The sequence below is a fragment of the Brachionichthys hirsutus genome, unplaced genomic scaffold (assembly GCF_040956055.1).
Source record: "Brachionichthys hirsutus isolate HB-005 unplaced genomic scaffold, CSIRO-AGI_Bhir_v1 contig_886, whole genome shotgun sequence".
In the NCBI taxonomy this organism is placed as follows: Eukaryota; Metazoa; Chordata; class Actinopteri; order Lophiiformes; family Brachionichthyidae; genus Brachionichthys; species Brachionichthys hirsutus.
In genome coordinates, this window is record NW_027180363.1 from 307,143 (window position 1) to 327,714 (window position 20,572).

Below are 20,572 nucleotides of genomic sequence, written 5' to 3' on the forward strand. Positions count from 1 at the left end.
TGCTGCCCGTTAAGCTGCCCAAACAGACTCATCGGCAGATCATCTTGCCCTCTTTTTGTCCCGTCTATGCTGTGATCCACGTGTAGGCGGAGGAGCGTCACGGGAGCATCGAGGAGCGGATGAGACACTTGGAATGCCAGCTGGAGGAGAAGAACCAGGAGCTCCTTCGGGTGAGTCACCGCGGAGGCGTTGTTTCTGCTCCGTGTCGTTAACCAGACAGGATGAAATCTAATTTATGATTAGAAAAATACGATCTTTTTTTTTCTTTCTTGTTCACCTAAAAGCAAAAAGGGCAAAAGTTTAACGTGAAAATATCAAAACCAGAAAATCATGTTTTTTTGGCCGAATTGTAAATCATGAAAGAAGTTAAACCAGTTTGGCTTTTCAAAAATTACACAAAAAGGCTTTAAAAACACACAATTTTAGAAAGCCTTTTTTTGTATCTGGGGGGGGGTCACAAGACGTTGCTTTGCTTTCATCGGCCACAAGCCAAACCAGGAGCTTTTACAGCAAATATCTCAAAGGGGTTGTTCCCATTTGTAAGCTGGATATGAACTTGATAGGTATGTGACTGTTTTCCGTGTCAGGCTCGACAGCGGGAAAAGATGAATGAAGAGCACAACAAGCGACTCTCAGACACAGTGGACAGACTCCTCACGGAGTCCAACGAGCGTCTTCAGCTCCACCTCAAAGAAAGAATGACGGCTCTTGAGGAGAAGGTTAAACACGGCTACCTTGTCGATGGGGGAACTCGTCATTCTCACTTCTGTCCTTTTAAATATTTGACTCTTTTATTGTTTTTTTCCCTTCCTGCTACAGAATTTATTAATCCAGGACTCTGAAGGTTACAGAAAACAGTACGAAGAGTCAATCCAAGAAAAAGTAGGTCATGAAATGATGATTAGCACTTTGGAAAGAACTTTGGTTATTGGTATTAGATTGCTGTGTCAGTTTGTTCTCAGTAATATGACAATTAATCACTTCCACTTCTTATCAAATTGCTTCATCCAGACACAGCTGGCAGAGGAGATTGAGAAAATGAGATCAGAGCTTGACCAATTCCGGTTGAGGGCTGGCTCCCTCACAGAACCCACCCTTTCACGGTAGGTGCATTAAGGTTTGACCTACAGTCCACGGGTTTGTGCTGCTCTATGACTATAGACCCACTGGACCATTGCATTATTGAAGTTGACTTTTCTCGAGCCCCTGCACCCTTAGATCGTATTAACATATTTACAAAAGACGTTTATGAAAAATATTTTGGCATAATTTTACTACACTGTCTCAGGTAATATTTTAGCTTTACTGTCCATTATATTATGTTAAAGAGCTGCTTACCTAAAGCATGATCATGCTAGAATCCAGGGATGGCTTAAAAAGAGAGGACCAATACTACAGAGTATATGTATTTGTTGTGCACATGGCTTTTCGTTTGCAACCTGAAGCCCCAGTAGCAAATGATTCTTGACCCGAAGTAACTCTGAAATGGTCTTCTTGTGCTGGTGGTAAGTCCGTCTGTGGGAGATGCTGACATTCACAGCTCAACAGTAGATACACACACTACTTAATCCCCGCTTAGATCATTTGCTTATTTGATTTTGCTTGAGGAAAGAGAAATCGTCCCTTTAAAGTCTCTTTAAATGCTGTCCTGAACACATTGTTTCATCTTCAAGAAGTCAAAGTTTCCATAAAAAGGTTGTGTCTGGCCAATTGCATTCAGAAGAAAGGTTTTGAGTGGGATAGTGAATGCGTTTCGGATAATTGGCACCTACTGTGCCTCTTAACTACTTTGAAACGATCTGCAGTACTTTAAACACCTTTTCGATGTTTAATCGACAAGCAAGCGAGACCGAATATAATTTTATCGCGCGTTTTGCAGACTGAGAATCACATGGAGCCAGGTCTTATTGCAAGAGCGCATTGGGAAGCCTGGGGTGCAATTTGACTGATTTGAAGTTCTTTCTCAGGTCTCATTTGGACACGTCAACTGAGCTCCGATTCTCATTGGGATCCCTGGCTGAAACCCAGTCGGACCACTACCACTCAGCCAAGGTCGTCCACCGGCCAAGGAGAGGTCGAATGGGTCTGCGGGAGAACAAGGTGAGCCGTTCCTCACCGAGACGGTAGAAATATATGAGATTAGGTCTTTAAAATATGTTGTCTTGTATTCACAATGTTGGATTCTTCAGGCGAAGTCACTGGGGGAGCCCGAGTGGCGCTCGCAGCAGCTCGGGGCTCTGGGAAGCCACCAGTTTGAGAGCGACACGGAGATGTCGGACATCGACGATGACGACAGGGAAACGATGTTCAGCTCAATGGACTTGCTGTCACCCGGCGGCCACTCTGATGCACAAACACTGGCCATGATGCTGCAGGAGCAGCTGGACGCCATCAACAAGGAAATCCGGTACAGGGAATACATTAAGATGTTAATTTCATATTCCAATATTGATTTGCTTCTTTTCCATATTTTTCCACAGATATGTTACCATTTGGTGTGGAAAGATTCTTCTTATCTATGAGCCAAACTCTTTTCGTCTATACAGACAAGGTTTTGGCAATGCAAATCTGCCTTTTGCTTGTTAATGCTGTAATTATCTTGTTGCTGATTAGTGTTCATAACCCCGGGGCACAACTTTTAATTCTTTATTCCGGGCTCTTGGTGTTCCTTTTTGCTCCTTGCTAATTTACATCTCCATCAACAGAAGGAGTGCCACATTTCTTTCCAGAGAATTTAATTCAAATCTGATGATGGATAAAGATCATAAAGCCAAGCAGTGTAGCTGCCTGCTAATTAAGAAGTTCGATTAAACCTAATGACCTGACTTTGAGCCTTTCCAACACCTCGCTCAGGCCTTGAAGTAGTTTTCCTTAAACTGAAATCAATTAGCAGATTTGGCTCAGCACCGTCTTCAGTGCTTTGAAATCATCTCTCTTCTTCCGCAGGCTGATCCAGGAGGAAAAGGAGTCGACGGAGCTGCGGGCAGAGGAGATTGAAAACCGAGTGGCCAGTGTCAGCCTGGAGGGCCTCAACCTGGCTCGAATGCACCACCCCGGAGCCTCCATTACCGCCTCGGCCACCGCCTCCTCCTTGGCCTCCTCCTCCCCACCCAGCGGACACTCCACTCCCAAACTTGATCCTCGGAGCCCCACTCGCGATACGGAGCGCATGGGGGTGATGACGCTGGTAAGATGATAATCTTACGTATGAACTATATGAGTATGAACTATTCGGACTTCTTCCTTGGGGTAAATGGAGAAGAAGAGCGTAAGATGTATCTCACTGACTTGTTCAAAGGGTGCGGCGGTTTATGTCGAGTTGTGAGTTGATGGTTGTTTTTGTATAAAAGAATAAAGGAGTGTAAAAAAACACTAACTTTGTATTTTAAACTGCATAACTAACTATCTTTCTATTAGATCTCAACATCTGGCCCAGTGTCAAAGGGATGGTAAAGCGTCCCTCAGTGGGTTTAAATGAACAAGTCTTTGATTTTATTGATTGTGTAAATGAGCTGTGTACAAATCCATCTTTGTTGTTTCTTCTATATTGATCTTGGAAGTGACGCTCTGCTATTGAGGACAGCCTTACAGGCATTTAACTGTGTATGATATTTATATGAATGAGCCAATAGATTCTTTAATTTGTACAACATGGATTCCTTTTTTGTCCACATAGATTTTGATGATTATCGCTCTTTTTGTTTTTACCCCTTCAGCCCAGCGATCTGAGGAAACACAGGAGAAAGGTATGTGTAGCACTGCTGACATGAGGACTTTCTAAACGCAATAGTATTAAAGCACTAAACTCAGTTTGACAGCAGTAATAGGGACACAATGGATAAGTAGGGTATTCACTTGCGTTGCTCACATCTGATGTTTTCTGCCCTCACAGATAGCTGCGATAGACGAGGATGGCCGCGAGGACAAGGCCACCATCAAGTGTGAGACGTCCCCCCCTGCAACGCCACGCACAGTCCGACTGACACACACACTGCCAGCCTCCTCGCACAATGACTCACGAGGGTAGGTGTCAGCTGTGCAAAAGCTTCTTAAAGATAGAACTGCATAAACCTGGTAGTGGAAAAAATTCAGTTAAGGTAAGCCATGTTATATAATGAGACGCAATCTAAACCACAGGCTGGAGCAACATTTAAAAAAAAAAAGAAGTTAGACTCAAAAAAAAAAAAAAAAGAAGTAGGCTAAAGCACAACCTTTTCAACTTTTGAAAAGTTGATTTTGAAATTCAAATGTATCTGAAACTTTTCAGCACATTTTCTTTTGTGGGTGTGTTTGTGTTTGTTTGTGTCTTCAGGATCATGGCCTCTCTGGAGGCAGAGGCCAGCACACTGAGCAGTGTAGCCAGCAGCTCAGATTCCCTCCACAAGCAGCCGAAGAAGAAGGGCATCAAATCCTCCATCGGCCGTCTGTTCGGCAAAAAGGAGAAAGGCCGACTGGCACATCTGGCGCACAGACAGGTCATGGTGGATCCACAAGGTGGGCGCCTGGAACGTGTTTCACGGCATCTGCAGTACGCTGGTAGTCCAGCTAGGGTCTCAATATTGTCATACGTCCATCCATTTTCTTTGCTTTGCGGGTCATGGGAGTCGCTGGAGCCTATCCCATCTTGCTATGGGAGATATATGGGGGGGGGGGGGGGAGAGAAAACCCACCCGGACACCTGCCAGTTACACTGGCGGTGTAAAATCATTTTATTTTTGTTTTTCTAATGTTACGTTGCATCAATTGAGTAATTTAATATTGGTTTTATTTTTATTTGTATTGTTAAATTTGTATTGTTAATTATGGATGATTTATGTACGAAGGACTTTCAACGGAAACAAGACCGCAAGGGCTTTTTTGAAATGCTCCTCTTAGACAGGATGTTTGACTTTATTTGTACTGTAATACATGCTACTGTGTGACTGTACTTGTACTCTAACATTCTATCTAATAAATATATTCATCATCATCATCATCACACATGGAGAACCTAAAAATTCCGTACAGATAGGAACCCGGCACCTTCTTGCTGTGAGGCGACAGCGCCAACCACTCTGCCACCATGCCGAGTGGTAATTAAAAAAACGATGTCAGAATGATCTCACTTTTTTTAAGGTTCTGTTAACGCAGATATTGAAGTGATGCAGATAGGGGGTACATTTTAGTATTTGTTTTTGTCGCACATTGGATTATATTCATTGTCTTTCCTGTTTCTCGCGTTCATTGCAGCAACCATGATGGACTCAGACATGGCCGGCCAGGACATGGGTGTGGGCAAGCTGGGAACTCAGGCTGAGAAGGACCGCAGATTAAAAAAAAAGTAAGCGGCATCCAAAACCACCACTAAATAGAGATTCCACCTCACCAGCGGTTCAATATAACACCCATTTATCACATCTAGGGGAAGCAGCATATTGGGAAGGCACCCAGCTTTCAACACTTTCTTATAGGATAGTCCGGTCAGATTACACAAAGACAGGATATAACCTCCACATCCTTTATTCATTTAATCTTTATCCCTTGCATCTGTAGCGCATGTAGTGACATAACCCACACCGGTCGATGGAAAGCAGGAGCTGGGATCAATGTCCCGAAGCAGAGATCAGCCTCAGTGTGTTCAGATGCAGGGCCAAAATCAGGCTATTGATCCCAGCTGAAGAAAAACGATTAAGCCGCTTTGTCGTTTTTTTTAAAGCTATAGATGTGCGTTTCCTAACCCGCCACCCGTAGCTCACACTCACGGACAGATCTGGGTGTGTGTGTGTGTGTGTGTGTACATTTGCCATGACCCAGTGCCAAATGATGAATGTCATTTGCTCGAAAGTGCACATCGAGTTGTCATGACCAATAACTTTGCCTCCCGTGTCGTCGGTCAATAGAGATATTGGTTTGTAGTCTGTTGACAAATGTGTGTGTTTTTTCCTCCACTGCACCGACTTCTTCATAGCGGTGTCCGGGATTAAGGCCACAGCTCCACCTTGCATCTTGGCGCCTCCTCCTCCTCCACGCTGCATGCCATAGAGCTGCCTGCACTATATTCCATGTCAGCATCTTGGTTGTTCAATGCCGCTGTGTTTTCATTGTCAGTGTGTTTGTCTGTCTGTTTTTCTTCGAGAGGTAACAACAACATTTCTGAATGTAACTGAGCATTTGAACGTAAGACCATGGAGGGGAGTCTTGCTGCGTTTCAGTGCATTTCTCATTCCCTCTGCTGCACGAGATGTTGGTCAGGAATCTCTTGCAGAAGATGACTGGTCTACAGATGCTTCTGTAAATGAGTGTCCTGTGTGTGTGTGTGTGTGTGTAGGTGTGTGTGTGTGTCTGTGTCTGAGTGTATATTTTTTGTTCAGAGCCGTTTAATTGCCTATTAACTCAATAACATTTTGTGTACTTTTGTCTCCCCGTCGCTCCCTCTTTGTCTCTCTTTGCTTTCTGACTCTCTCTCTTCTCTTACCCTTCCTCTCCCCCCCCCTCTCATCATCCTCTGACTCTCACAAAGCGGGTAAGTTGTGAGGATGTGTAACTGACCTCCTGGAAATGTCTCAGCCATATTGCCCTGTCTCCCATTTCTCCTGTCTGTCCGCCCATCCATCCTTGCCCGAAAAAGACCAGTGCCAAACCCGACGTCTCATATCTATCTTTTTTATCTATCTATCTATCCTCCATGGCTGTTAAATGACACCACTGCTTTCTTTCTTTATTCATTTACCATTTGAAAAATTCTTTCTTGCCCCCTTCTTACAGTTCAAATGGCAGCTGCATCCATGGCAGGACAGAAAATGTGCCTCCGCTCACACTGGGGTCCAATTTATTACCCCCTGGAATGTCTTCCTCTCCTTTATATGTGTCTCTATCCGTGTAAAATAACCAGCTTCAACATCTGGTTATGGGAATGTCAATTGTTATTTTTGTTTGTATGATTTGTCATAACTGTTTCCTTGCTTCCCTTTCCCAGCTATGTTCAGTGGATGTTTTTCTTCATGCATTAGATCTGACCTGAACATAAAACATGGGCTCTGTACCCATGTGCTGGATGCATAAGAGTTATTGCACCTGGTTGTATCTGGATGAACACACTTTCTCTGTCCATCTAGGCTTGTGTATGTCATGTATGCTGTGTTTAAGTGCCCTTTCACTGTACTGAGGCCTTCAATGCTGGGGGGGGGGGGCGCTGCTGCTACATGAATCATATTTATTACAAGCCCTCTCTTTCCATATGTCAACCTCTCTGATGGCATACTCTGGGAATGCGATGTTATTTTTACAAAATGCCTTCGCCTAACGAAACTTGTATTATTTTTGGCATGTGAGAGCGAGTGTGTTTGTTTGACCGGCGGCTTGAGTTCTCTGTCAGTGTGGTTGGATGCAGCGCGGCACAAATAGCCCTGTGGAGTCCAAGAGCTTCCATCCGCTGCTCTTTGACAATTTACATCACGCCAAGTAAATCTGCAAACGCCACTCAGCTCTCAGAGTGATGCCGCGCAAAATACCACTCAGTCCTGTAAAGTTACCAAAATAAAACATGGAGCCCAGTGACAAAGTTACTTTAAAAAATATCCGACATGCTGAACTGGGAGAGGGATAATTGTGCCTATACTAGCTTCATTCAGAAGGTACTGTAGCATTTTCCCATCATGTTGTCGTATTTGCACCTAAAGGACACATACAATATCTGTAATATCCTCTAAATCTGTTATTTTAGTAAATAATTACACAATGTAAATTATAATTGATGCTGGTGGAGCTATGAATCCCAAAATTGCTTATTTCTTTACTCGTAGCCTTAATTTTCACCTAATATGAATAAAATCTGTCTTATAGTTGAGATATGATGTTCAGAAAACACGATGTTAAAAAAAAATCAGGATTAGGGATGCGGTGAATGCTGAGTGAATTCCCTCATGAATACAAAGCCTGTGTATAAGTGTGTGTCTCTGAGTGTAACTACAGTTGTGTGTTGCGCTCTCTGACATCGCTGAGAGGAATGAGAAAACTTTCCTTTTCAATAATGTTAGTTTACAGACTGGCCAGGGAGATAAAATGTAGTGAGTACTGGACTAGACACACGCAGTTCTGTACACCCACTAATAATGGAATTTGTGAGGGTGTGAGAGAATCTGAGAGGGTGTGGCGTTGCATCAGTGTGAGCAGATTTGTGTTTCTTAGATGTATAACTACATGTATTCATAGGAGGATTTCTCTGTCCCTCAAACTCTCAGACACGAGCTACTGGAGGAGGCCAGGAGAAAGGGTTTACCTTTCGCCCAATGGGATGGTCCCACGGTCGTAGCCTGGCTGGAGGTAAGGGATTTGATTGGTGGATTTTTTTTCTGTCTCAAACTAACTCCATTGCACTAAAGGTGCAAAACATTTTTCTTCCATACTCATGTGTTTGTCCTTGAATGGCATTCACAAACATTTACTCAAATTCTCACCTAAGCATATGGATGACATGTGTTTTGATATTTTCATAATCAAACATCTTGGAATAGATAAAATAAGATATTTAATGTTAGAAGCCCTGAGGGAATAGTAAGGGGGGGGGGGGGGGTTGGCTAATACAGGTGGGGGAAAAACGTTTTGGCAGGATGAGAAAAAATACACAATATTATTTTGTGGGGGTTTTGTCTCACGTGCCTTCAAGGCTGACATACTTCACATACAGTTCAATTGCATATATATATATATATATATTATTGGCTCAAAATAAGGTATAATAAACCCAAGTAATACTTTTTCAATTCATGAATTAATCACTCGTTTCCTGTCTGGCTGATACTTTTGGAGAAGCACATTGGCCAAAATGCAGAAACTACTACTGCCCCCTAATGTTCACGTGGTGATGTACAGCCAATTCATGAAGGCAATCACCTTCAGGTTGAGTCAAATGCGATTAGTGTGGCTAATCTGCATCTGATGCATATATTTGTTCTCTTCTGAAACTCAGAATGGTGTTGAAAATGTTACTGTCGATTTAAAAGAACTCAACATCTGAAACGCTTCTTTGTCTCTGCCCTTCTGTGTGGTTAAGCTCTGGTTGGGAATGCCGGCCTGGTATGTAGCGGCATGCCGCGCTAACGTGAAAAGTGGAGCCATCATGTCGGCCCTGTCCGACACCGAGATCCAAAGGGAGATCGGTATTAGTAACCCTCTGCACCGGTTAAAGCTACGTCTGGCCATCCAGGAAATGGTCTCCCTCACCAGCCCCTCTGCCCCGCCCACCTCAAGAACCGTGAGTTGTAATGAGTTTTTTTTTTTAATGGTGTAGACTGGAATTTTAGTCATACAAACGTCTCGCTGGAGATGGAACTGATCAGGAGGAAGCAGTCGCAAACAGAATGACTGTTTACAAATAAGAAATTTCTGCCTCCAGATCTGCTCTGACAAATGCTTGTATGACTGAACGTCCTCTCTGCCGGCATGCACGCCTGCGGATGTGGGTGACCATTGCGCAGGCGATTAGCAAACACAGTTGCTCGGCGCACACAAAGCACATTTGTCTGTCCTTTTGTATCTCGAACCATTTTAAAATCTGTCTTTGTGATAGCTGTGGCTGTTATAGCGGGAGTCATCGCTCCTGTGTGTCCTGTTATTTAGCCCTACAGATATTCCAGATGAGTCACATTCAGAACTCCCTTCTGTCAAAATAATTGCACAGGCTCTGCTGTTCCCTAACGATATAGTGATTGTTCACACTCCAGAGCAAGACTAATGTGATTTATGATGACGGTGCACGAAACAATGCAGGTCATATATCACGGAGACATGAGAAGTAGTGCGCTGTTACATAAACCCAAGTGAGAATATTCATTAAAGTTGGGGGGTTTTCATCTCAGTGCTATCTGAGCATGCAGCAGGTATACATTTGCTCCTTAATCTATTGTAAAATAACACCATCATCACACTTTTATCTCCTAATCCCCTAATCCCTCCTCATCCCACCCTGACATCTAACACTTAGCTCCATTTCCACACCTCATGAAGCTTTTATTACAGAGCATCCAACTCAACATGTCCAATCACACGTTCGTACTCGACAGAGGACCTTTTTTTAAAAAATGGTGGGATGTGTAGATCACGAAGAAAATGTACAGAGGATAACGGATTGGTCGTTTTGTGTCTTCATTTTCGATCATGTTCTCGATCCTTGTGGCGTTGTGTCTAACATCACAGGAGAAAGTTGTCGGAAATGTCCAGCTCATAAAGGAAGAAGTGACCTTTCATTTCTTATGACACTGAAAATTGTGTTTAACTCTTTTATTGTGAAGCTGCAAAAGCAGAAGAGGTTCAGTTTGCTCCAGTTGTAACGTAACACAACTGCAGTAAAACTGATTTTTAGAACAAAGACAGAGCCAAGCAGAGAATGTCACGGGGCTGCATGCGGCCGGTCTTCCTATCGTGCACGACCACAGCAGCATGACAAGGTGCAGCGATCTCCTGCCATGAGTGGCGAGCGTATGCCATCGCCGCTTGATTTGTCTTTGGCGCGGCCAATCTGAAGAAGGCTGCGCCAATGGAATAATCCCTTCAGATCGTTCTTTTCTGGCTCGCGACGGCAAGGTATCAAAATAAAAGCCAGCATATTTGTATTTAAGGTTTGGGACCGCAAGAGATGTGCCTCCACACTCGGCGTGCATTCACTGGGTCTACTTTCTACTGAAGAAATAGTCCTCATTAGAACTGCTGACATTTACCTGCAATGTATTAAAGTGGTGGGGGGAAAAAAATGCGTGTAGATCATGATTATGTACTTGTCTGGTAATGTTACGAATTCATTCTTCATTGTTCTGCATGGTAGCCGTTTGTTGCCGTGTGTCATCCGTACTGTATGCTGAAACTAGGATGTCGTGCTTTGTGTGTGTGCCCTCTTCATACGCCCTTTGACCCCTGGTGGGTTTGAGGGGGGGGGGGGGGGCACTTCATGATCTGACTGTGATGCTATAACACACTATTGGCTTACAGTGGTGCTGCTCTTCTTCTTTAACACTGCTTGCCCTTCCTACCGGACCACTACTACCCACCCTGCTGCTGCTGCTCTGTCTCTTGGGCTCCGGCCCCTCGTAGCCATCTGGCAATGTATGGCTGACCCATGAGGAGATGGAGACCATGGCAGCCCCTTCTAAGACGGTCAGTTCACTTCCCTTCACCGTTTGTCTTCATGTGTGTCTTGGTGTGAGTGGATTCTGCAGGGTGAGCGATCTGGGTGGTGACTGATGGAGACCGCCGCGCATTATTGACCTCCTTTCCTGCTCTGTCAACCTCTTGCAAATTTTAAAGTTAGAAAAGCATCCGCCCGTCAATGCTGGTCTTTATATTCCTACATGCTGCATATTGAGTCCGAAGCGTTTTCACTGAGGTTCATTCATGTATTTAAGGTTGTTTATGAGTATGACGGCACAGAAAACTCAGCACAAACCAGATCTCACCATAAATAGTTTATCTTGCATCTTCACGTTAGAGTTTTTTTCATTATATGTTATGAAGTTAAGTTATCATCATTACCTTTTTATTTAGTATAAGAACTCCATCAGTGCCTTTATCCCACAGCAATACGTCATGTTCCTGTTGTTGCTTTCACTTGACAGCTCTTTCTACAAATTACTCCATGCTAAGGCAGTAGTAGTACTCTATTCTAAGGCATTGCTGAGTATAATTAAAAAGCACTTGGAGTGCATACTCCCGTGACACACCTGTGCAAATTGCAAAGTAGTTTCCTGGCATAAGAGCCCTGTCAGCTTTTTAACATGAGCCTCTGAAAGAAGAAATTTATGCGCTCCGAGGCACAACTCATGCAATTAATGTTGTATCAACGTGACGAGATCCACGATTAGTTGCATCATCATCAGGGCATGTCACACAAAAGGCCTCATGTCCAGATTGAGTAATCCCACCTAATTCCTTGACTCTGACTACAGAATGCATGAATGCAGTTTCCCAATGACACATTGGGTGCCTCCTGTAAAATACAGTAAGGTTGGATTGAGCAGTACTTACCTGGTGCATTCCAAAGAGGTCCTGACTGCAGCTGCTGGATTTACTGAATCCTTTATTTTTCTTGAATTGTGTTTCAATCAGAAGTCACAGTCTGACGAGGGGAGCTGGGCACAGGTAAGAGGAAACTCGGATTACATCTTAGAGTGAAGCTGGAAATGCATCCACCAAAATGTCGGCTTTCCTTTCCCCGTGTTCTCTCTCAGACTCTAGCGTATGGTGATATGAACCATGAGTGGATAGGGAATGAGTGGCTGCCCAGTCTAGGACTACCTCAGTATCGCAGCTACTTCATGGAGTGCCTGGTGGACGCACGCATGCTGGACCACCTCACGAAGAAGGACCTGAGGGTGCACCTCAAGATGGTAGACAGCTTCCACAGGTATTGTTTATTTACACCACCTTAAATAATGGCCATTTTCATTTGGGGCTTGAAAGTGAAAGTATTTCCTGTTTTGTTTTTGTGTGTGTGTGTGATTTTCTGACACCAGGACAAGTTTACAGTACGGCGTCATGTGCCTGAAGAAGCTCAACTACGACAGGAAGGAACTGGAGAGACGCAGGGAGCACAGCCAGCATGAAATGAGAGGCAAGCTCGCCCCGAAATCAAACCAATCCACATAAAAATCTGAGATGCAGCAAATGAAACTCATTCGCTACGTGTGTCTGGGTGTGTGCAGACGTGCTGGTGTGGAGTAATGAGCGGGTCATCCGCTGGGTGCAGAGCATAGGCCTGAGGGACTATGCTAATATCCTGCTGGAGAGCGGTGTGCATGGAGCGCTGGTCGCCTTGGATGACAACTTTGACTACAGCAGTCTGGCGCTGCTCCTCCAGATTCCCAATCAAAGCACTCAGGTATCAAACTTCGTCTTCATCAGATTGCAAAAACGGGGGAAAAATGGGTTGGGCAGCAAGAAAAGGGTTTTGAATGTGAATTAAAGAGAAAACCCAAGTTTGCCAAAACAAATTAGATGCAAGTCAGCAATATTTTGTCAAAATCTGCACTTCTTAGCTGTTACCCTGTACTTTGTAATCTTTTTAAGATTTTGAAGTGAAATGTAAGAGCATGGGCACAGCGTCTATCGGCAGCTCCAGTTCAAACGTAGAGGTATAATGATCACAGCCATCAAAAAAGCTCCTCGAATCTAAATCGGAGCATGCAGATTGGCCAGCTGTCACTCTGGCAGGTTGCCTTGTGAATTCCCATCCAGAAACAGGCAAAATGGGTACTGAGCGCAAATAACGTAATATGTCAGCTGACTCGGTTGTCATTCTGCTAAAAATAGCTGGTCTCATTCAAATCTGGACGTGTTGCACTTTTTCCTTTTTCCCCCCATCCCTAGGCACGTCAGATTCTGGAGCGCGAGTACAATAATCTTCTGGCGCTGGGCACCGACAGGAGACTGGATGACGTGAGCACAACTCTTGCCCATAAGACAAGACCGCCCACCCATATTAATAGTCACTATCATTAGTTTAATAGCAACTGGCTTAAGCATCAACCACCAGCGTCCGCCTCTATTTCCCACATGCCCTTCACTGTTATTCGCCTCAACATGTGGACATTCTCCTGTCCATCAGTGTGACGACAAAGACTTCCGAGGTCCATCGTGGCGGAGGCAGTTCCCACCACGAGACGTTCATGGTATAAGTATGATGCCCGGGTCGGCAGAGACGCTCCCTGCCGGATTCCGTCTCACCACGACGTCCGGTCACTCCAGGAGACTGCCCCCTGAGGGTGAGCATCCATCACTGCGCCTCACTACAAGCGGGTCGCCTCTGTTGACCCGCTCACAGATGATCTCCACACGACTCGCCGTTTGTCTTGCATGGCACATGAGATTTTCAGAAAAGAGATGAAAGCTCCACTCCTGAGCGCAGGAGTTGCTGCTCCTCGCTGTGTTGTGATGATTTCTCTTGTTCTTTCCGGCGGCTGCTCCGCAGTCCTCTATGAGGCGCTGGACGACAGTCCTGACGACATGTATTTGGATTGGTTCCAAGGTCAGATATGCTCCGCTGAAGAACCCGGGCTTGTCGGCCCTCCGTGTGTTACGTAATATTCTACATATTCTCCCTCCTCCTCCTCTTCGTATTTTCGCAGCCGACTGTCCTGCTGCATCTCTCCTTTCCTTTGTGGTCTCTTTCACCTGTCTCTATGCTACTCTTGAGTCTCTCTGATACCCAACTACTTTTGCAGAGTTGCAAAATTGTCATGTCCAACCAATCTTAGGTGCTCAAGTTATGGATTAGGACCCATGCTTGCTGGGCCGACCCTTGAAGTTTCAGTGTTAAAGCAGCAAACCAAAAGTTGTCTGAGCGGTGCTTTGTATAGATGCGGAGGTTTAGACATCCTGGATGTCTCAAAGATTGAATCTGCGTCATGACTCATCCCTGTGTTGTTAAAGGAGGACGCTGGCTGAAGTACCGGTGGGCTCTCATTAAAGGGTAATTCTGGATTATCCCAACTTCCCTCAGGCCATCTTTTCAATTCATTCTGATAACGTGTCCAATGTGATTGCTGAGCTCTGTGCCAACAACTCAACAATTAAATTGCTTTCTATGAACCGCTCTGCATAGAGGAAAGAGAGCAAACTTAAAATATTGGAACATTTATTTATTTTTACAACCAGCCATTTAGATAAAGATGTTAGTTTGGAAGTTTGAAACCTGTATGATCATGTGTCTAAGTCAGTTCTATCCTTTCGCAGCACGCCCAGGCCTCAGCAATCAACCTCAAAGTTATTAGTCTAATTGGAAGGAAGGGGCAGAACCTGACAAAAGGCTCCTGATTCAAGGTCCACTTGTCAGTTTTGGAGTTTTCACCAGTTTTAAAGCGTCTTTAAGAGTTGTATTTTGCTCAGCATATCTCATGTACATTATCCTTTAAGGAATCAGAGCATATTGTGACGCGTTACTGGAAATCCTCCGTTTTCATCGGCCAATGTTCTCCTCTAACAAGATGCTCCCGATGGTGCCGGTGCGGCCCTCCTTGTGTTTCCCTGTCGATTAACTGTGCCCCCATGTCTGACACCCGAAACCTCGTCACTGGTGTCGATCCGCTCAAACATCAAAATGCCCTTTTGAGTGCACGATACGGCGACTTGGCAGTACTTGTACAAGGACCGTGTTTTGCTTGTGATCTGGCTGATCTTGTGGCACGTGGTTGAGGCGTGGACCAAGTGGAGGAAAGTTTGGTTCCCTTTAATAAAGAGGCCGCTTTGAAAGATGTCTCGCTCTCTCGCTGTCTCCCCCTGCAGTTGGACCCTCCGCGGTGCAGCGGCTGGACGGCTCCACGGTGAGAACCTACTCCTGCTGAGGGGAGGAAGAGAGGGAACCTTAAACTGTACGCTGTATGTAACAATAGATTATCGCTCTGTCAAACACAAAGCTTTCAACAGAAGCACTTAAAGCAACACTGGATGAAAGGAAAGAGGGACAAAAGACGAGTGTCGTCTGCTTGGTGTTACCAGGTAGCTGCGATAAGGTGATAGGGGACAGCGAAGGCCTCATGCTGAGGTCTCTATTTTTATGTTTGTCCAAAAGAAAAAAAACACATCAATCCAGTCTTTAGCAATCCACTTCAAACAAATGAGCAAACGTTGAAATGTTTAACACAAATATGACTGGTCAAGATTCCTAGAAATAGTCCACCTTGCTATATAAGATTTATATAGCAAAGATTTATGTATCTTTCAAATATCCTTACGTTTATATTATATGCAATGAATATGACTTTTTGTGGTCTGGTTTTGAATTTTAAGGCACTACATGGAACAAAAATCAACCTCTGGACATTATGAAAAGGTTGCTATAAATCTAGTTTACATAAAGTAACAAATGGTCTATTTGTCCATAAAATCATTACAAACAATAATTCTAATTTTGTGTTTAAAAAAAAGACCTCTGGTTGCTGACAAAGCTGTTTGGAAGATGAATGAATGTATTTGAAGCAGTAATACCGGTTTAGAAATAAGATTATCCATTTATATCCAATACTCCAAATCTATTCTATGGAACAATCCTATGACGTTTTTAACTGCTAATTTATATTTATTGAAATGAACTGACGGAACAGTTTTTAAACTTCAATATATGCATTATGATTGATCAAAGACGACAAGTAACGACATGACATCTCATTACTGACCAAAAATAATGGTGAGCAGCTGTTCCATGTGGACCACATAGCAATTGTGTAGCCAAAGGCCACCGGACATCATCATGACTTTAAGAAGTTGATCTGAATGAATAGTGAGTTCAGTCTTTTTGGACTCGCCCTCGTATCAGTCCAGAGAAGAAACTTAGAGGTCGGCCAAATTACTCAAGTTCCCAGTAATGACAGATTCAGCATCAAAATGTTTTGTAGTATAACAGGAAATACGCTGGTCCAATAAGTCATCCCACTTATCACATCTCTCAGAGTATACACACACACACACACACCGTTGTAACAGAACATGTTGTTCCAGTATCACTGCCAGCCTCCAGGAAGTAATAATGTTAGAGGCACAGCAGACAGATAATGATACAATGCTGTGAAGGGGGTTGTCCTATGAGTGTGAGGGAAATAAATGAGGTTAGGGGAGATTAAAGGGAAGTAAAAGCGTAGGGTGTGAGTCGGGGGGGATTATACCTTCATAACCATAATTTTGTGATTCTCAAACATTTCCTCATCTTGTGTAACACCCTGCAGCCTGGTTAATATTTTTCTCATCTTAATTGTATGAGCACACCCACACAGCACATTTTAAAAGAGTGCAAAGAATTGAACTCTGGAAATTATGCTGCTGCAATACGTCACCATCCCATTGTCATACATTTGGGATGAATCTTTTTTGAAAAGATGACAAACACTCGGCGTGTTACCGAACTGACTAAACGTTTAGAAACTTCCCCAAGTTGAGTTCCAACCTCATTAAAAGCTAATTGTTCCCCTCCAGGTACAGTTCTAATGGAGATTAACATGGGGAGCTGCTGGATGGGCTGACCCGCCGAGGATCAAATCATTCTGACGACACGCACTGCCAAGAAGCCCTGCTCTCCTCTCCCCCCCCCGACGCCCCCCATAATGTGGGCACCAGATACCGGTGCTAACCTGTCCTGCAGGCGACCCCTCGTTGTCACCGTTTCTACCTTTTACATGTACTGTACAGTAACTTGTCAAGACATAATGTACTGTGTATTTCTTCTACAGGAGATGTGTAGGTTATATGTATATAAATATATATATATATATACACACACATTTATCATGTATAAAAAAAGATATTCAGAGTTTGTGAGAAACAAACGTCCCTGCCACCTCATTTAGCGGACCATAGATTAATATATGCTGCTCTTTAAACCGTCTCCATATGACCCCGCCCCTCTAGGCCATTTTGTACTAATGCTTTTATTTTTTAATTGTGCCGCCGATGATGATGATCCTGTGCTGCGTCACAATGTAGGAATCTGGATGTTGTGTGAAGACCTTCCCTCTAGTGGTGAACAAAGACCACTCTGAGCCCCATTTCTGGCACCAACAGACTTTATCTTCTTCAAAGCACTTTGATACAAATGCATCAACTCAGCGGGACTGTTTGGTAGCCAAGGACAAAACAAGAGACGCCGTTGCACAAAAACTTCTCAGAGGACAAAGGAAGTGGGGACGTCTTTCGTAGAACCCGTCACATGTTGTACTGTATGTTCTGTCAGGCGATGCATCAACACACACTCAGCCGAGCTGGCCTTCCCCCCCCCCCCCCCACCACCACCCACCAACCTTCAGACAACACATCGAGGAAACAATGGAACGACCGACAGCTTTAGCTCATAGTGTGCGTAGTGTGTATATGACCATGTGGAAGTGAGGTGACTTTTAACGACAAAAAACCTGTTGCTTGCTGTGACTTGCGTTGGTGTAACTGTCCAGTCTTTGTTTCTGTCGCAGTTTTTACGAGGTAGCCTATCGTCCGGCCCCTTTCAACCGTCTTTTAGTTACTGCTGATGGACGACTCAAACAAGTCTCATTTGTTTTTATATCCTCGATTTGCACGAACGATGACTCATTTTATTTTGTGTCCATTTTTTATTTTTTATTTATTCTTGTACTTTGGTCTAAACTCAGTGGTGAGCAAGCAAGTTTTCACTGTCAATAAAAAGACTGTCAGTGAATGAGTCGCGTTCACTTCCTGACTCACCTTTGCTCACTCGCTGAACATGAAATGTACAGTACAGCACTTGTCTATTATTACTGACATGAAAAAAAATCACATTTTTTTAATATTCACTTTTATAAAAGGAATCATTCCCTCTGCTGCGTAGCTCAGTTCTGGCTCAGTTCATGTACTATGAAAACAAATGAGGAAAAACATTTTACTTCCAGCTTGACTAATCATTCGTTTCACTTCCAGTTTTCAGTTCATGCCCTGCTGCGACAGCGGCACACGATCCAACCTCCGTTTCCTCAGTCGCTCATGCCCTTGCGAGCTCGACGGGCTTCTTCTACCTGCTTCTCGATCTCTATGAACACTTCGGGGTCTTCGATGGTTGCTGTGATCTATGGAGAGGGGGGGGGGGGATATGTGTGTTTAACTCTGCTGGCAAAGTCACGTGAGTCTCAGTCGCTATGAAAAGATTATATTGAAAGCGAGCCCTCAGTTCTAGTTAATGAGTGCAGGGCCTGCAAATGCACCAAATTCTGAGCAGCAAAGTGAGTTTCACCGTTTCCTTAGTGGCTGCAGATCGTTGCACAGGGAAAAGGAAAATAAACTAGGATAGGCGCTCGGGCCTAATTCCGCTCAGCAATTTCCTTTTGCTGTACTTAAATTTAAAAAAAACTTAATTTGTGATGGGAATATTGCAGTGTCGTACTTTGTAGGGCTTGCCGTTGGCCAGTTTGGCTAAAGAGGAGCGAGGGATTTTGCCAGAACGAGTCTTTGGCAAAGCTCCGACGAAAAGCACGTTCCTGAAAGCGGCAACCGGTCCGATGTTTCCTCTCACAAGCTTCACGATCTCGCTTACGATCGCCTCTTTGCTTTTGTGCACTCCTGCAACACACAATGCATGATGCAAACAAACACGGGTGACAGCTAGACTTTAAATTTCGTTATGGGCTGATGACCACGAAGTAACGGCTTACAGTCGCGCCTCACCATTTTTCAGTACACACAAGGCTAGTGGAACAGCACCTTTCAAGCTGTCTTCTTGACCCACAACAGCACAGTCTCCTACTGAGGGGTGCAGCAGCACCGCCTGAAAGAAAAAAACATGTAATAATTGCATTGAAACATTCATGTCACTCCCTCCTGTCACCTACCTCCTCCAATGCTCCAGCAGACAGCCTGTGGCCTGCAACGTTGATGACATCATCAGACCGGGACATAATGTAAACGAAACCCTCCTCATCCACGAAACCTGCATCCATGGTGTCATAGTAACCCTGAATGTGAAACAAGGTAAAGGTTCTCTCTGAATTTTTACATTCATTTTTTTTTTCAAATTGCTGTAAGAAAGTGGTTCTGTAATTATGTCACCACTAGAGGGCCACATTTTACCATATCAGTGCCACATCTAATTTTATTTATGAAGGGACATTAAAAAGATTTTTCCATCGCTTTGAAGATTTGTTTTTATCGCTGACTGAATCCGTCAGCTGTGCACAGCATGATGACCTCTTACTGGGAACTTGGTGAAGTAGAGTTCTTTAAATAGATCATGGTTCTGCCACAGTGACAACGCTGCACCAGGTGGTAAAGGAAGCCTGAGGGGAAGACATTTAGGAATATTGTATTAATTTTATATGATTTGGTTTCAGCAACTTGTGAAATTCAATGAGCATGAAGGAAGTTTATTGGGTTTCACCCTAGAAGGCCATGATGTGTGAAGATTGGAAACCGTCTAGACAGGCAGCCCCCCACGTATTTGACTGAGTCATTGTCAGTAATTACATCAAGAGCCGAAGGCATGAGGGGAGGGGCTGTCACAGATAGTAGCAGGGTAGAACCTAAGGTTTGTGCAAAGGGCTGCCAGCACAGGTGAGTTCATGTGCAAGTAGCAGAAGGCAAAACAGTAATTTTGCTGCACACGTGGGCTTACCTCACCACGATATTTCCCAAGATCCTCGGCTTCACCTTCTGCATGTCATCATCGATCACCGTGACTGGTGGAATGGGAAGATAATTCATATTCAGGCGGCGATGTATTCATAAAGGCAACGGAAACAAAAATTTTAAATCTAAAATTAATGTGTTAGAAATAAAATAATAACATAATAATCAGTTCAGTTCTTTACCTTTGTAACCTGGAACAGGTCTTCCAGCTTGGCCTGCAGGTGGCGTCAGTGAGTTGCCCAGCCCGATACATGAGGATGTGATGGCTGAGCCTGTTTCTGATGAGAGGAAACACAAAGCAGGGGAGCCTGAAAACTCAGATCTGCGAGAAAGCTCCATGAAGACCGAAAGGAGCTGGATGTGCAGGTAAAACTACAGTCCTCTCGACCGTAATCGAATGCCTCCTGATGGGTTTAATATCATTAACGTAAACACAGCAGTATAAAAAAAAACTATGACAGCTCCCATGGGCAATCCCAACCCCGAATCC

The 20,572-nt window shown here is 44.1% G+C and overlaps 2 protein-coding genes across 2 annotated transcripts in view; one reads left to right on the forward strand and one right to left on the reverse strand.

Moving 5' to 3' along the window:
* The window catches only part of ppfia2 (PTPRF interacting protein alpha 2), a 79,031-nt gene extending 63,723 nt beyond the window's left edge, over positions 1-15,308 (forward strand). Inside the window, exons 9-31 of the mRNA XM_068757717.1 lie at positions 87-170; positions 588-719; positions 820-882; positions 1,012-1,103; positions 1,968-2,100; positions 2,190-2,407; positions 2,947-3,187; positions 3,717-3,746; positions 3,893-4,023; positions 4,313-4,494; positions 5,230-5,320; positions 6,500-6,502; positions 8,220-8,301; positions 9,032-9,232; positions 11,065-11,127; positions 12,076-12,108; positions 12,198-12,373; positions 12,483-12,580; positions 12,672-12,847; positions 13,336-13,404; positions 13,574-13,730; positions 13,937-13,993; positions 15,250-15,308. Of these exons, the coding sequence (XP_068613818.1) occupies positions 87-170; positions 588-719; positions 820-882; positions 1,012-1,103; positions 1,968-2,100; positions 2,190-2,407; positions 2,947-3,187; positions 3,717-3,746; positions 3,893-4,023; positions 4,313-4,494; positions 5,230-5,320; positions 6,500-6,502; positions 8,220-8,301; positions 9,032-9,232; positions 11,065-11,127; positions 12,076-12,108; positions 12,198-12,373; positions 12,483-12,580; positions 12,672-12,847; positions 13,336-13,404; positions 13,574-13,730; positions 13,937-13,993; positions 15,250-15,308 (2,571 nt within the window). The remainder of the gene's footprint in view (positions 1-86; positions 171-587; positions 720-819; positions 883-1,011; positions 1,104-1,967; positions 2,101-2,189; positions 2,408-2,946; positions 3,188-3,716; positions 3,747-3,892; positions 4,024-4,312; positions 4,495-5,229; positions 5,321-6,499; positions 6,503-8,219; positions 8,302-9,031; positions 9,233-11,064; positions 11,128-12,075; positions 12,109-12,197; positions 12,374-12,482; positions 12,581-12,671; positions 12,848-13,335; positions 13,405-13,573; positions 13,731-13,936; positions 13,994-15,249) is intronic.
* A 2,979-nt stretch (positions 15,309-18,287) lies between these two features.
* On the reverse strand, positions 18,288-20,360 carry LOC137914092 (acyl-CoA synthetase short-chain family member 3, mitochondrial-like; the record flags this gene model as incomplete). Its single annotated transcript, XM_068757712.1, has 7 exons — positions 18,288-18,530; positions 18,845-19,020; positions 19,126-19,225; positions 19,290-19,412; positions 19,652-19,733; positions 20,069-20,132; positions 20,265-20,360. Coding segments are annotated over 7 exons (734 nt in total), but the record flags the coding sequence as incomplete, so codon positions are not given.
* Between the last annotated feature and the right edge of the window lie 212 nt (positions 20,361-20,572).